Source organism: Eutrigla gurnardus, assembly GCF_963514095.1.
Source record: "Eutrigla gurnardus genome assembly, chromosome: 16".
NCBI classification, from domain to species: domain Eukaryota; kingdom Metazoa; phylum Chordata; class Actinopteri; order Perciformes; family Triglidae; genus Eutrigla; species Eutrigla gurnardus.
Window position 1 is genome coordinate 11013102 of NC_139927.1, and position 14692 is coordinate 11027793.

At 41.7% G+C, this 14692-nt stretch overlaps 1 protein-coding gene across 1 annotated transcript; it reads left to right on the forward strand.

The window, feature by feature from the left end:
• The first annotated feature begins 1205 nt into the window (after nt 1-1205).
• Nucleotides 1206-13151, forward strand: LOC311026518 (apolipoprotein B-100-like). The gene is made up of 17 exons (XM_084030127.1): nt 1206-1413; nt 1531-1726; nt 1819-1998; nt 2108-2311; nt 2423-2590; nt 2684-2889; nt 3127-3309; nt 3406-3536; nt 3641-3851; nt 3940-4112; nt 4343-4506; nt 4593-4702; nt 4794-5167; nt 5405-11434; nt 11526-11637; nt 11869-12055; nt 12153-13151. The coding sequence occupies exons 1-17, from the start codon at nt 1217-1219 to the stop codon at nt 13146-13148; spliced, it is 9822 nt and encodes a 3273-aa protein (XP_083886253.1). The 5' UTR covers nt 1206-1216; the 3' UTR covers nt 13149-13151.
• The last annotated feature ends 1541 nt before the right edge of the window (nt 13152-14692 follow it).

Sequence of the window (14692 nt, forward strand, 5' to 3'; positions counted from 1 at the left end):
GACAGGGGAGAATATGGAGTTACCAATGTTGGAAAGCAAGAACTGACTCTGGTTCAAGTCTCTCCTCACAATGACAGAGTCTTTGACCACAGTAAGCCCTTTATTTATTTGTATAGTTTTGATTTACAGTAGATCATTCAACTATGGTCCCTAAAGGGGACATTGAGTCATTTATAACTATGTTTCTTGTGTATCACAGGTGATATTGCCAAGGGTCTTCACATGGAGGCTGTCGAGGACAAGAGTGTTGTCCAGGATAAAGATGCAAGTCTGAACCTCCTGAGAGAACTGGCAAATCTGCCTGAGACCGAGGGTGAGAGGAGAGCCCACCTCTTCCACAAGCTTGTCACCATGGTCCGTGGAATGAAGACTGAGACCCTGACTCCTGCCATTCCTGAGGCTCTTGCCGTGTCCCGTGTCCTGACCTACCAGGTTCTTGTCCAGTGTGGAACCCCTGAGTGCAGCAGTGCCATCATGCAGATCCTCAGGACTTTTGACAGCTCCTCACTCGAGGTAGATGCCAGTGTCTTTGCTCTGGGACTCGTGTCCAATCCCTCTGCCCTCCTGATCAATGACATGCTCGAGATGGCCAAATACAAGCCCAGCAAGCCCATCATGTATGCCCTGAGCAATGTTGTCAAGAGGTGAGTGAACTTAACCACACTTTATTCCAGAATAAATACATTTCAGAATAATATTTTATGAAATGTTTTCCCTCTTTGCATGAAATGTGAAACCCAGACATGAGTTCTAAATACTTCTTCAACAGGTTTTACAAAGCTGAGGGAAAACTGATCCCTGAGATTTACGCGGTTGCTGGATTCATGGCTGGCCAGTTGGGTGACTGCTCTGGTGATAAGGACAACACTTTCATGACACTGAGAGTGGGTAGCCTTCAGTATAGATAAAAATGTAAATCACTTGTAACACCAATAAGCAGAATATTAACATGTCCTTTGATCCCAGGTTATTGGAAACATGGCTCCAGCTCTGGTATCTGCTGGTCCCGCACTCAGATCCATGGTGATCCAGTGTGTGAACCAACCTGATGCCTCCCCGGCTGTGCAGCAGGCTGCCATCCAGGTGTTCAGGCTGACACCCGTTCCTGAGGAGGCAAGTCAAATTAATTCAAAGGTTTGAAACATTATTGGAATGATTATTTCTAAAGTATACTCATTGTATTGATTTTTATTGGTCACAGGGGAGAGAAGTTCTCATGCAGGTGCTTTTGGATGGTGCCAGCCCAATGCAAAAGCGCATTGCTGCATATCTGGTACTTATGAAGGACCCACAGCCCACTGAACTGGCCCAGTTGGTGGATGCCTTAACCAATGAGCAGGACAAACAAGTCAAGAGCTTTGTGACCTCTCACATTACCAACATTTTGTCCTCAACTGAGACAGAGACCCAAGAGTAAGTGAAAAGCAATTTAACATTTATATTTGGTATTTTTTTTTTCACTACATGTGAGTAAGTTTCCCAATTTGTTCACAATCAAATTTTTAATAGTTATATTGTTACTTCCTACAGATTGAGGCAGAAGATTCGTGATGCCCTGCAGGGTAATGAGGTTGGGCCCACCATGGACCCCACCAAGTTCTCTCGCAACTTCAAAATCGGATCTGTGGAGGGCAACATGATCTTTGAGGATACCAGCTATCTGCCCAAGGAGGTCATGCTTGAAATGACTCTGAAGGCATTCGGCTATGACATTGACATGATGGAGGTAAACATTATGAGCTGTTTTAATCCAAATTATGCTTTGTGAAAAACATTTTCAGACAATTTATGACAGTGACAAATTTGTCACCTTAACAGATTGGTATGGAGGGGAAAGGATTAGAGCCAACCGTTGATGCCCTGTTTGGAAAGAATGGCTTCTTCCCCGACACTGCCCTGAAGACAATGTACTTTGTCTCTGCCAACATGCCACTCAGAGTCAATGAGATCCTGCAGAACATGATCCCTGCTCTGAAGAAAGACAGAATGAAGAGACAGGTAGAAAAATCTGTTTTGTACACATGACTAAAACATAGGTCTGTAACAATAATGATTAATTTTCCGTAAGGGAAAAATATTTGAATACAGGATGCACATTTATGTTTAGGCCTCCCAGAACCTGATGCGGGAGATCGGACGCAACCTCAACAAACTTGTGAGGGAAATGAAGGCGGCGCAGTCTCCAGAAGCAATGGTTTACCTGAGACTTTTGGGAAATGAGCTGGGATATCTGAGGACCAACGAAATGGAGGAGATGGCCTACTCTGCTGCTATGATGATTGACAGCATGTTCAAGATGTTCCCAATTGATGTAAGGACATTTTTTAAAGAACATTGTTAACAATCACCCAATTGATTGCATTGGTTTAGAAATGTCTTGTCTATGATTTAAATATCCTCTATGTGTCTTTATTTGCAACAGATCATGAAGGCACTGATGACCAAGGCTGACAACACAATCTTTGCCCACTACATCTTCATGGACAATGAATTCTTCCTGCCTACTGTTACTGGTGTGCCTCTGAGGATTACAATGTCTGGTACTTTCACCCCTGGCATCAAGGGTGGACTTCAGATCGCTCGTGATATGGTAATAATCCATGAATGTGTTTAAATGCCACCAATACTTCAATATAAAAAGCATCAACACAAGTATTCATGTTTCTCCTATGTGTCCACACAGAGTGAAGTGACCTTCATGCCCTCCGCTAGCATAGCGTTTGTATCTCAGATTGGCTCCTACATTCCTGAATATGTCAACTCTGGATTAAAAATGCACACCAACATTTTCCACGAAAGTGGGCTGAAGGCCAAGATCTCCATGGAACCTGACAATGTCAAGCTGACCATCCCTGCTCCAACAAGTCCTGTAAAACTCATCAAAATGACGTAAGTCAAAGTCCGATTTTTGGAAAAAAGCAAAAGGCAGGACGTGCTTTGTACCTCTAATTGTAATACAACTGCAATGACAATGTTGAGTATGGCCATGTTTGTAGCTAGAGTGCAACATTATTTTTTTTTTAGTTATCATGGATCTTATATTTGATTGCAACAATTTCAACTTTTCTACATTTAGATAAAAAAGAAACAAAGTTCCATTCAAAATGTTATACATTTAAAATTTAGAAACACCCTGGTGGCAGTGACTGGATCCGAAGAGAAGGCCATTCCCTCTATGTTGATGGACAAGGTTGATGTTAATGAGTGCACTCCCGTCTTTGCTGGAATGAAATACTGCACTGCTCTGTACTACACTGATGCTTTCTCTCAGGAGACAGCCCCATACTTCCCCATCACAGGAGACAGCAAGTGAGCAGGACTTTCTAAACCTCCAGCACATAATTGAAAACAAAAAACAAATATATCACTTATCATTTTGCCTGATAATCTGAATTATCTGTGTAGATTGGCAGTGGAATTGCACCCCACTGGTGAAGTCACCGAGTACACAGCTTCTATTGCCTACGAGCTCCTTAGGGAAGGAGAAGAGGGCCGTCAGAAGGTTGACTCAGTGAAATTTGTCCTGAGGGCTGAAGGTAATGTACAATATTCAAGAATTATTCAGACTCAGCATAATTTGGAAAATCTCTGAAGTTTAGGAGATTTACGGAATATTGACATATTGGTTGGTCAACAACAGGTGCCGAGCCCACTGAAGCCAGAGCAGTCATGAAATATAACAGAAGAAAGAATGTCATCACAGCTGACATCCAGATCCCCGACTACGATGTGGAGGCTGGACTCAGGCTGGGCGTTGTTGATGGAAACACCAAGGGCAAAGGAACTCATTCCATCTCCCTCGACCTCATAAACAAGAACATCCCTCAGCTCTCTCTGGTTGGTCGTGCCAAGTAAGAAATTAACCATAAAAAACCTCATAATGTAACAATGGAAAGTTCATCAATGTTAGTCACTAACTGACATTGTCACATTATACAGTCTCAAGGCCATGAAGGAGGGTATGCTGCAAGTCCAACTTCTTGTCCCCTCAATCAATGCTGATGCCACTGTCACAGCTAACATGAAACGTGATGAAGAATTGGAGTTGGAGCTTAAGAGTGAAGTCAAGGTCATGGCTGGCACCTCTGAGCAGAAAATCGTGATGAAATATGGTAATTTTCCTTACTTCATGGATAGTTGCATGTAAACCTGGGATGCATCCAAAATGTGCCTAAATGTGACATTTTAAGAATTGTGGTCAAATGTTTGAGACCAAACATGGAACAATGCCATAATTGATTTTGTTTTGAGTAATTTTATTCCCAGATTACGTGTATCCTGGATATTAGATCAATGTTGCCTTATGTCTCATTATTCAATTAATTTCTCTTATTTGTTGCAGATGCAAACAAGTTTGAGGTTGAGTTCAAGTCTGATCTGAACACTTATGACATCACAAGTTTGCCAACTGGTGATATGGTTGACGTGTATGGCAACCAACTTCTTGACATGCAGGTTGGGCAGACTGACATGAAAGTCCGTCACATCTTCCAAAAGTTTGTTGAGGTATGAATCGTAGATTTAACATTTATTCACACTTTCATTGGTAAAAATTGTGAGGATGCATGAAACAGTGTTTGCTCTTTTCTTAGGCAGCAAACACCTACATGGAAAAGTATGGTGCTGATATGCCTTACATTCAGGACTTCAGAGTACCTGATATGCCGGAGATTTCCATGCCAGAGACACTGTTCCTGAATACGTAAGTGTCAACAACTCTGAGGTGACTGTTTAAACTATTTGATTCCATTTTTTTTTTACATTTACTGATGTTACTGTTGTCTTTATCACAGTGAGGCAAAGGCTGTTTACAACTTCAACAATGAGCGCTTCACCATTGCAATCCCTCTCCTTCTTGGTGGAAAGTCAACAGAAGACCTTAACTTCCCTACAGCTTTGACCACACCCAGTGTGTCTCTACCCCAGTTTGGACTGGAGATCGTCTCCATGGAAATTCCCATCCCAGAGCTTGTTGTCCCTGAGAGCCTCACTCTGTCTATTCCTCTTTTCGGCAAAGCTGAGGTTACAACTCTGATGAAGAGCAACCTATATGACATGGAGGCCTCAATGGCTGTCGGAAAAGATGCTGTTGACACACCAAGCTACTCAGCTAAGTTTGATGTGAAAGGAACCTCTCCGATTGACATCCTCTCAATACAAATGAAAGGTATGTCACAGTAAATATCATTCATGAATTTAAGATTTTTAAAGTTGGTATCATCAACTCCCAATTAAATTCAAATAGTTAGTGTGATGTGGGCTTTACTCTTGTTTACAGTTATTTTCTCAAATACCACTGATGTGAAACAATGTGTGTTAATTTCAGTTACAATATTACAGTGTTCACTGAAAAATATCTCTTATCAAGCTTTTAAAAATCCTCTTCTTTTGTATTTTTATGTAGGCTCTGGAATGTTGGCCACCACTGATTCCATCAAGGCCCAATTGAAAAGCTCTTTGGCTCACAAATTCCTCGAAGCCAGTATTAGTCTTGTTGAGGATGCAACCATCACAGACAAAATCAATTTGAAATCAAGCAGTAAGATTGAAGCCACAAGTCCATTCGGTCTCAATGTTGTAGTAGAGCACAATGGCATGGCTGGAATCAACACCGAGGAAATATCTGCTGATAGCAACTTTGATGGAAGCTTCACTGCTGGACCCATGTATGGCAAGACCATTTCATCTCAGTCATTCACCATCTCCCCATTCAGACCAGAAGCAAAGGTTGATTCTAGTGTTCAGTTGGACTCCACCATTGTTAAGGCCAAGAACACAATTGCAGCAACTCTTGCCAATGGTGAATTCTCAGTTGTATCTAACACCAATGTCTTTGAAGACACCTTGACCCATGTTGCTGACCTTTCCTTCAAAGACAGTAAGCTGTCACTGAAATCTGATGCAAATGCCCTTGCTTTTGGCATGAAGATCCACAACCAGGCTGAAGCCTCTGCTGGTGCTGTTGAAGTTGTAATGAGAATGGAGACAAATGCAGACCACACTGAAAACCGTGTTTACTCTCTGCTGACTGCCTCTCTTGATGTCAATGGTCTGGCTGTAAACAGTGATGCCACCATGAAGCTCCTTGAGAATGAAGCTACTCACAAGGCTACTCTGAAAATGAACAAGGAAGGTTTGACCACTAGTGGAACAACCACCCTGCAGAGCCTCCTGTCCCTGGAAAACACTTTCAATGCTGGACTTGATGCGTCAAGAGCTACTCTATCCATTACCAACAAGGCTGCAATGAGTGACATCAAGGTTGATAATGACAACACTCTGACCATTACACCCTCTAGCCTTGACTTCAACTCAAAGGCTGAAGCCACCGCCAGTGAGTATGCCTCATACACTCATGATATCACCATCGACCTGAAACCCTACACTGCCTCTGCAAATGTTAACAACAACCTGAAGCTTCTGTCAGTCGACTTCATTAATGAGGCTCAGCTGCAGGCAGAGCTTTACAAGATGGACCTGACTGGAAACCTGAAAGCCATCTATGGTGAGGAAGAGATCAAGCACATTTATCAGGTAACCTATGCTGATATGATGGCTAACGCAAAGTGCAGCACCACAGGGAAACTCTTTGGAACTCACATGAGTCAGAACACTGAGCTTGAGATTGTGGGTCTTGCTGCCAGGATCACCAATGATGCCCGCTTCAACTCACAGCCAATGCGCTTTGACCACACCATCCGTTGCAGCATTGTTCCCTTCGACTTCAACCTTGATGCCATTTTCAATGCTGATGGAGACATGACCATGTATGGAAAGCATAGTGCCCAGCTCTATGGCAAGTTCCTCCTTAAAGCACAACCCCTGGCTTTTGCTACCTCACATGAATGCAGAGCATCAGTAAACCAGCAGCTAGATACTGGATTTGCTCTTGAGACTACATTTGACAACAAGATGGACACTGTTCTGTCACTTCAAGAGCAGAAGACCAGTTTCAGAATGAAGTCTAAAATGAATGAGCATGCCTTTAATCAGGACATGAGTATTTACAACACTGCTGAAAGAACTGGAATTGAGGCATCTGGTACCATCCTCACAAACATGCTCAATGCAGAATCCACAGAGAACCAGGAGTTCACCATGTCTTCCTTCCTCAAGTATGACAAGAACACAGATAGTCAAATAATTCACTTCCCTCTAATTGAGAATCTGCCTGCTTTCTTGGAAAGCATCAAGGGGGCTGTTGTGCAGGTTGCAGAGGCACTGCAACACTACATCAACAATGAGGAGATTAGGGCAAAACTTGAGGCTCTTCCTGAGTATGTCAGTAACTTTGTTTCTCAACTAAATATAGAAGACAAGGCCATTCAACTGAAGCAGTATTTCAATGATTTTACCCAAGAATATGTCATCTCCATGGAGGATGTGGAAGCCTCTTTGAGCAACCTGAAGGTTACCGTTGAGAAACTGCTGGACGATCTCACTCTTTACATCCAACACTTTACTGGTATGGTGAAAGAGATTATTGTGAGCGGCACCCTTCCTGAAACTCTCATTCAGAAGATCCAAGAACAGATGAATGCCATTAATGAGGAGTATGACATCCAAGCAATGGTTGTGTATGTAATTGACACCATGAGGGAGATGATCCAGCAGATCAACTTGGAAAAACTCAAGGGCAGCAGCATTGCATTCCTGCATGATATCGATACCCAGTACGAAATCAAGGCCAAACTACAGACAGTCATGACTGATGTGAAACAAATAATCGAGACCTTTGACATACAGAAATTTGTTTCCGAGCTGAAGAACTTGATTTCATCCATCAACTTTAAATCTTATATTGACAAACTAGTAAGTCAGATTCCCACACAGATTTTCAGCGATATAACAGATTACATTAAGCAAATGATTCAGGACCTGGACGTCGTGGGTAAAATCAACACATTCTATGCCAAGATGAGAGAGTTGATCGTAAAGTTTGAGGCTGACAAAAAGTTCCAGGCTGTCTTGGAAAAGGCTGTTGAGCTCATCAAACAGTTCAGAATTGAGGAAACCTTCAGGGCTGTAGCCAACATGGTGAAGGACGCAGACATCCCTACTAAATTCATGCAAGTCTTCCAGGATGCTATCAACTACTTGAAAACAACTGAGGTTAGGGACATCATTCAACAACTGAATATGTACATTGAAAGCATTGTGCAAAAGCTGAGGTCATTGGAATATAATGACTTTGTGGATTCTGCCAATCAAATTATTGCTGGCTACACAGTTTATGTGAATGAGCTGATAAGAGCTTTGGAAATCCCCCAGAAACTTGAGGCAACAAGAGATATGGTCAACCTTTTCTTATCATCTGTCAGAGGCTTAATGGAAAACATGAGAGAACTCAAAGTTGCAGAAATGATTAAATCTGTAAAGGATATCATTGACCAAGTTGTCCTGGACAGCGTAAGGAGATTTGCTGAATTTATAAAACAGGGAATTTCAAATCTTGATGTCAACACTGAGATTACCTCCTATCTGGACTTTGTGAGGAAATACTACACTCGAGTCATCACTGTGGTGACTGACATGTTCACCTATACAGTTGAGATAATTAAGGACGTGGTACCTGAGCAAAAAATCATCAGCGAGATTCAGCAGATAATTGAAGGGCTCACGACTGAACTTAAGAAAGCTGAGTTGAATACGCCATCCTTTACCATTCCTTTCACTGATCTTGTTGTACCTTCTATGAAGTTCAGCATGGATGTGTTTGAACAGTTAGAAATTCCAACCCAGCTGGACATCCCTGAGTTCACCATCTTTGGCATCTATACTGTGAATCCCACCATCATTTCATTTGATGACATCAAGCAGCGACTCATTGAACTTATTGATTTCATTGTAAACTTTGAAATCAAAATGGTTGATGTGGATGCTTTCTTTGGAGATCTGTCAATGAACTATCTTCCACCCATGCCAGAGATGACCTTCCCAGAAATCACTCTTCCTGAGATCACATTCCCTACCATTCCACAAGTCCCTGTAGAAAAGCTTGTCAGGTCTCTCCAGGTTCCTGAGATCACGCTGCCAACCATTCCAAATCAGATGATGGTCCCATGCTTTGGTAAACTCTATGGTGAGATCAAATTCCAAACTCCCATTTACACCGTCAAGACTGCTGCTGAGTTCCAGAACTCCACTGAGAGTGAAATGACCCCTCAATTCACTGGATTCCTTACTTCCCAGGGCACATCTCCAAGTTTTAGAATTCTAAATTACAAGCTTGACTCCACTGCTCGTATTGCAATTCCAGAAATGAGTCGTGTTGTCCTTGCAGAGACTCTTAAGTTCAACCATCATAAACTTGGAGTTGAACATCAGGCATCTTTAACTCTTGATGGCCAATCACCACAGGCTCAAGGCAAAACAACAATTAAGGTCATCACTACACCTTACACTGCTGACTTCTTGAACACGGCCTTTTTCACTATGGAAGAGGGAATGTCTGTATCTTTTGATACAACTTACAATCACATAGTGGACCTCCCAATTTTCAATTTCAGAAATGAGGCCACTGTAACTCAGAAAGCAATTGCTCGCCAAGTTGGCTACACCCTCACTCTAACAGTTGACAATTCAGGCACTGGCAAATGCAATGCTGAGGATGGCACTCACAAGAGCAATTTACAATTCTCACTCACTCCCAGCACCGCCACACTAACCTTCTCTGGTGACACAGACTCTACCATCTTAAAGATGAAACAGCAAATTACTGCTGAATCCAGCACCCTTTCCTACATCAAGTTTAATATCCGCAATGAAGCAGAGACACCAGTAATTAAGAACAGTCTAATTGTAGCATCTGGAAATGTTAACCTTTATGATATGAAGGCTGAACTGAAAGCAAACCATGACACAGAACTGTATGGTAGTGTCAGTGGAGTCCTGTCCAACGGAATCAACATTGCAGTACGTCCTGTGGAGTTTGTCTTTGAATTCCAAAACAAAGGAAATGCCAAGGTCACCCTCTTTGAAAGTGTGATTGCTAAGATAGATCTGCAGAATGATTACTCTGCCACCTTCAAACCTAACAGCCAACAGATGAACACAGTAACTCTGGCTCGTCTCAATCAGTACAAAATGTCCTACAACTTCACTGTTAACAATAATGAAAATGAGGCTGGCATCTTTGTTGCCATGGAAAGCGAGGCCAATCTTGACTTCCTGACATCCCCCATTAGCATTCCTGAGATTGACCTGCCTTTTGTTGACATCAGTACTCCAGCTATCAGTGATCTCAACTTGTATGAGCAGACTGGATTGAAGAACATTTTGACTACCACTGAGCAGTCTGTGGATGTGGATGCCAAGATTGTTTACCAGAAAAGCCAGGCTGCCCCAATTGTTGATATGATGGGTCTGATCCGGATTCCATCTGTCGGTAACCTGATCACAGAGTTGTCTGTCAAGTCCGCCATCATTAATTTGAATGTCAATGCTGGACTCTCTGCTGAGGATGATATTGTGTTCCGTCTGGGAGCCACCACAGCCTCTGTCTTCGAGGCTCTAAAAGCTAAACTTGATGGCACCACCAGTCTGACCACCAAGAGAGGAATCAAGTTGGCCAATTCCCTGTCACTTGAAAATCGTCACATTGAAGGCACACATGACAGCACCATCAGCATGAGCACTGACACCTTTGAAACTGCCGTCACTGTGGCTACTGTTGCAAAGATTGCCCTGCCTATACTCAACCTGGAGGCAAACCAAAATTTGGTTGCAGACACCAAAACCAAAGCAAATGCTGTCTCCACCTTGAGGATCAAGGGTGATTTTAACCTGCCTGTGATCAAAGCTGTTGGAAAGGCCGAGGCAGACCACACTCTGAAGCTGGAGGGAAGCTTTGAGTATGTTTCCATGGAGTCATCTACTAAGGCCAACATGGATTGCACAATGCTTGAAGACTATCTACTTTTGGGAGTCCTGGATAATGACATGAATCTGTATCTAAATAATGATGGCCTGCGCTCCACCTTCAAGGTTATTGCTGATGCCAAGCTTAACCAAGGCACAAACAAAGTCATTGCCATGGATGTAAATGAGGACCTTGCTGTTGAAGCCTCCCTGAGTCGTGTGTATGCAGTGCAGAAGTATATTGGCAACAATGAGGCAAATTTATTTGATTTCAACACCAACGGAAAGCATGTTGTCCAGGCTACCATTGATCTTGCTCCAACCTCTTCTTTGTCTGCTGATATTGAGATTGATATTTCTCAGCCAACCAGCCTGGGTGACTTCACTATCTTTGAGAGAACTGTTGCTGAGGTGACAGCCACCAAGCAGAAGATCTCTACCAATGGCAAGTTTGTCAGCCCACTGTACACCACAACTCTAGCAGCAGAAGTAGAGGGTGATGCTCCCGTCATCAAAGTCACCTTGAAGTCCTCTGCAACCTCTGTCATCGTGCTTTTTGAATATGACATGGATGGTGAGTTCATAAAATTAATTGAACATGTTTATCTGTTTCATTCTGAAAGCATTGTGAAGCATTAAATCTTACAAACTGTTTCCTTTAATAGCTTCTACTACTGTCAACTTTGAGAATGAAGCTCTGAACATGGTCAGCAAATATGTCCTGACACACGCTGACATGACCATGGATGTCAATCATGTCATTACCCAAGCCTTGAGGTAACATTCTGCATGTTTTGCAATATATGTGGTACTTCTGATATTCAAGTTTGAAAGTAATTAAGCCTTTTTTTTCATGCTATAGGAGAAAGCGCCAGGTTAATGATGGGTAAATATTCTTCAGCCTACAGTTTTTCTACTTATTCCTCTCTGCCATTTGTATTAGAGTGTATAAATCAGGTTAAGAATTATTCATGACTTTTTATTTTAAATGTTGTTTTTCTCCTACAGTTACTCTCGACACATCCTGAATGTGGACATCACCAGCCCTACTTTCACTGATGCAAACCTTCGTTATGCTGCTCGCAAAGATGGCATCACTGCCTCAGTATCTACTCCATCCACTGGCTTCCTGGGCCTTCAGTTCAATGGCAGAGTTCCATCTCAGATGATCACAAGAGTCTATGGTCGTTATCCTGTGAGTGTCACTAACATTATTATATGATGGAAACCAAATATGAAATACCAAAATTAAAACATAGCTAAAATTATATTTTATTTCTTCCATTTAACAGTCTGCCCCAGAGGTTGATGTTGACATCTTGGTCATCAGATCATCCTCTAAGGATGCTGATAAGATGAAGCTGCAGATTGCCTACAACATGGATGCACCCAAAGCAATGCTTTATCAACTCAAGACAAGACTCCCTTCCATCATCTCTACATTCACAATGTTTGCAGAGAAGTACCAGATCTCAAGCAATATGGAAGTGTTGAAGAACACTGTTGTTAACCGCATCAGTGAGGCCTATAACGCTGCAATCAACTATGACACTCAAATGAGCCAGCTGTCAATCTTCTTCAGGAACATCATTGTCCAGTACCAGAAGACTGTCCAGGTATTCCTGGATGCTTTCATCAAGGTCTTGAGGGAAACCCAGTTTAAACTGCCTGGGTCTGCTGAAATGACCACTCTCCCTATGGCCCTGAAGAAGCTGACCAGCAGCATTGCTGCTATGCTAGACACAACCCTCCAGACTATCTATGCTAACGTGGAGGTCTACTATAAGTCCTTCATTGAGCAGATCAGCAGTGTGAAAATAAGCATGCCAGTTGGCGATGCAATCACTGGAGGCCAGATCTTGAATCAGGTCAAAGCAGCTCTGAAGAACACCTTCGATGAAATGGTGGACTTTGTGAAAAATATGGAGAGTCTTGATACAATGCTCATGAAGATGGGTGAGACCCTGAAGGCTATTGTTGAGAAATCTCAAGAGTTTGTTGACTCAGTCAGGTCCGACTATTTAGATGCGGTGTTCATCAACATTAATGTTGTCTACCTTAACCTCGTCACAGTCTTAAAGAATGTTGTTGACCAGATCTCTACCTTTAATATTGAACAGCTCAACAATTCATTTGAGTACATTATGGACATGGTCATTTATGTAGTGGACCAGTTCAATAACACTGTTTATGGTGTCCTGCAGCAAGCTTCAGAGGAGGCGCAAGTCTACATGAAAGTTAGTGAAGGAAGGCTTGAGATTGACCTTCCATTTTCCTTCCAGCAGTGAAGATCCTCACATACCGCTTGCAAGGAGTGTGGACAATTTTCTCTTCAACCATATTTCTAACAATGAGTTCAACATAAACATCAGTTGAATCATTTTTTATTTAAATTGTTTACTGTGTACATTGAAAATGTAATATTTTACTGAAATTCACCTTTCTACAAAGAGTGAAAACAGAAATAAATATATTAACGCAAACTGTAAATATGTCTGATTTCCTGCTTTGTGATGATTTTGAAAATCACATCTAAAAATAAATGAGAGCAACTGCTAAATTACACTAGACATGAAAGGGTATAGCTTAGGGTTACAAGAGTTTGCATGAGTGTCACTGAATTTATTTAGAGTAAAGACATAAGAATTGGTGATACTTATGAGGCAACTAAGGACCAATTGACTCCTTTAATTAGATTGCGAAGTCACGTATTATTAGTGACACTGGTAAAAAATTTAATTCTAGTAGACTGTATTCCCTTGTGTTTATGTTGTTATAGTCAATCTTTGTTTATCGCATAGTTAGCCGCAATTTTATATCACCATCTCAACCACAAGAGATATTCGTGTTCCATAGTTGCATCTAACCCCAAAGAAGTTCCACTGTATAATACACAAAAACACTGTAAGGGTTTAAATAATTCCAACAGTTACAAAATAACACAAAAAAGAGTTAATACAAAATCAGAGACAATGATACAAAACTGGCTATAGCAGCGACATATACGTACAAACAGACTGGTTACCTGTTACTCAGATGTAAAGAAAACACACTTACTCAGTCCTCAAAGAACTAGTACTGGCATAGGAAATATGCATCATAGATCTCGTTGTTTCAAAAAAACTAAACCTGACAGCCAACAAACACATACAGTATTTTCTGAACCTGAATGTGAAATTAAAGTAAAAAATGTAAACTTGGTGGCACACAAAGAAAAGTCAGGGAATCCCCAATGACCTTAGGATTCGTCATCTGCAGACTATGGATATATGTGAAACATTTCAGTGCAATCCATGCAATGGATTTTTGAGATATTTTAGTCCTGACCAAAGTGGTAAACCTTTGTTATGGAACCATAGATGCCACTAGCATGATTAAAAACTGCTCATTGTAAAAAAGTACATCAGATGTTTTACCTTGCAGCTGGTTTAATGTAATGTGTTCTTTGCTGAAGGCAAAAGAGGCACTGGTCCAAATATATTCAGTAGAAATTAAATGAATGATGGTTTATGTGCAGTGGCTTTGCACATGACCATACAGTATGTTTAATGTCATATAGCATTCACCCTCTCAGAGCCGACACTCTTGTGCAGTCACCAAGATTTTTTTCATGCCCTTGTGCCTGCATGGGGCTTCCCTTCCGCCCGCATTTGCCACAATGCCCAGAAACAATAAGATAAAAGAGTGAAATGCTACTCCTTTAATTGCTGCAGTATTATCTAAACAGAAATGTGTATGGGTTCAAAACATAAATTGGGCATTGGGCGAAGGCAGGGTACACCCTGGACAGGTCACCAGTCCATCGCCAGGGCTGACATGTAGAGACAGACAA

Excerpts from the sequence above, each read along its gene's own strand:
- LOC311026518 (XM_084030127.1), top strand. The coding sequence starts at position 1,217 with ATGCAGGTGCTTTTGGATGGTGCCAGCCCAATGCAAAAGCGCATTGCT. Across the intron at positions 1,727-1,818 it reads ATGACATTGACATGATGGAG|ATTGGTATGGAGGGGAAAGG; the intron begins GTAAACATTATG and ends TCACCTTAACAG. Across the intron at positions 5,168-5,404 it reads CCTCTCAATACAAATGAAAG|GCTCTGGAATGTTGGCCACC; the intron begins GTATGTCACAGT and ends ATTTTTATGTAG.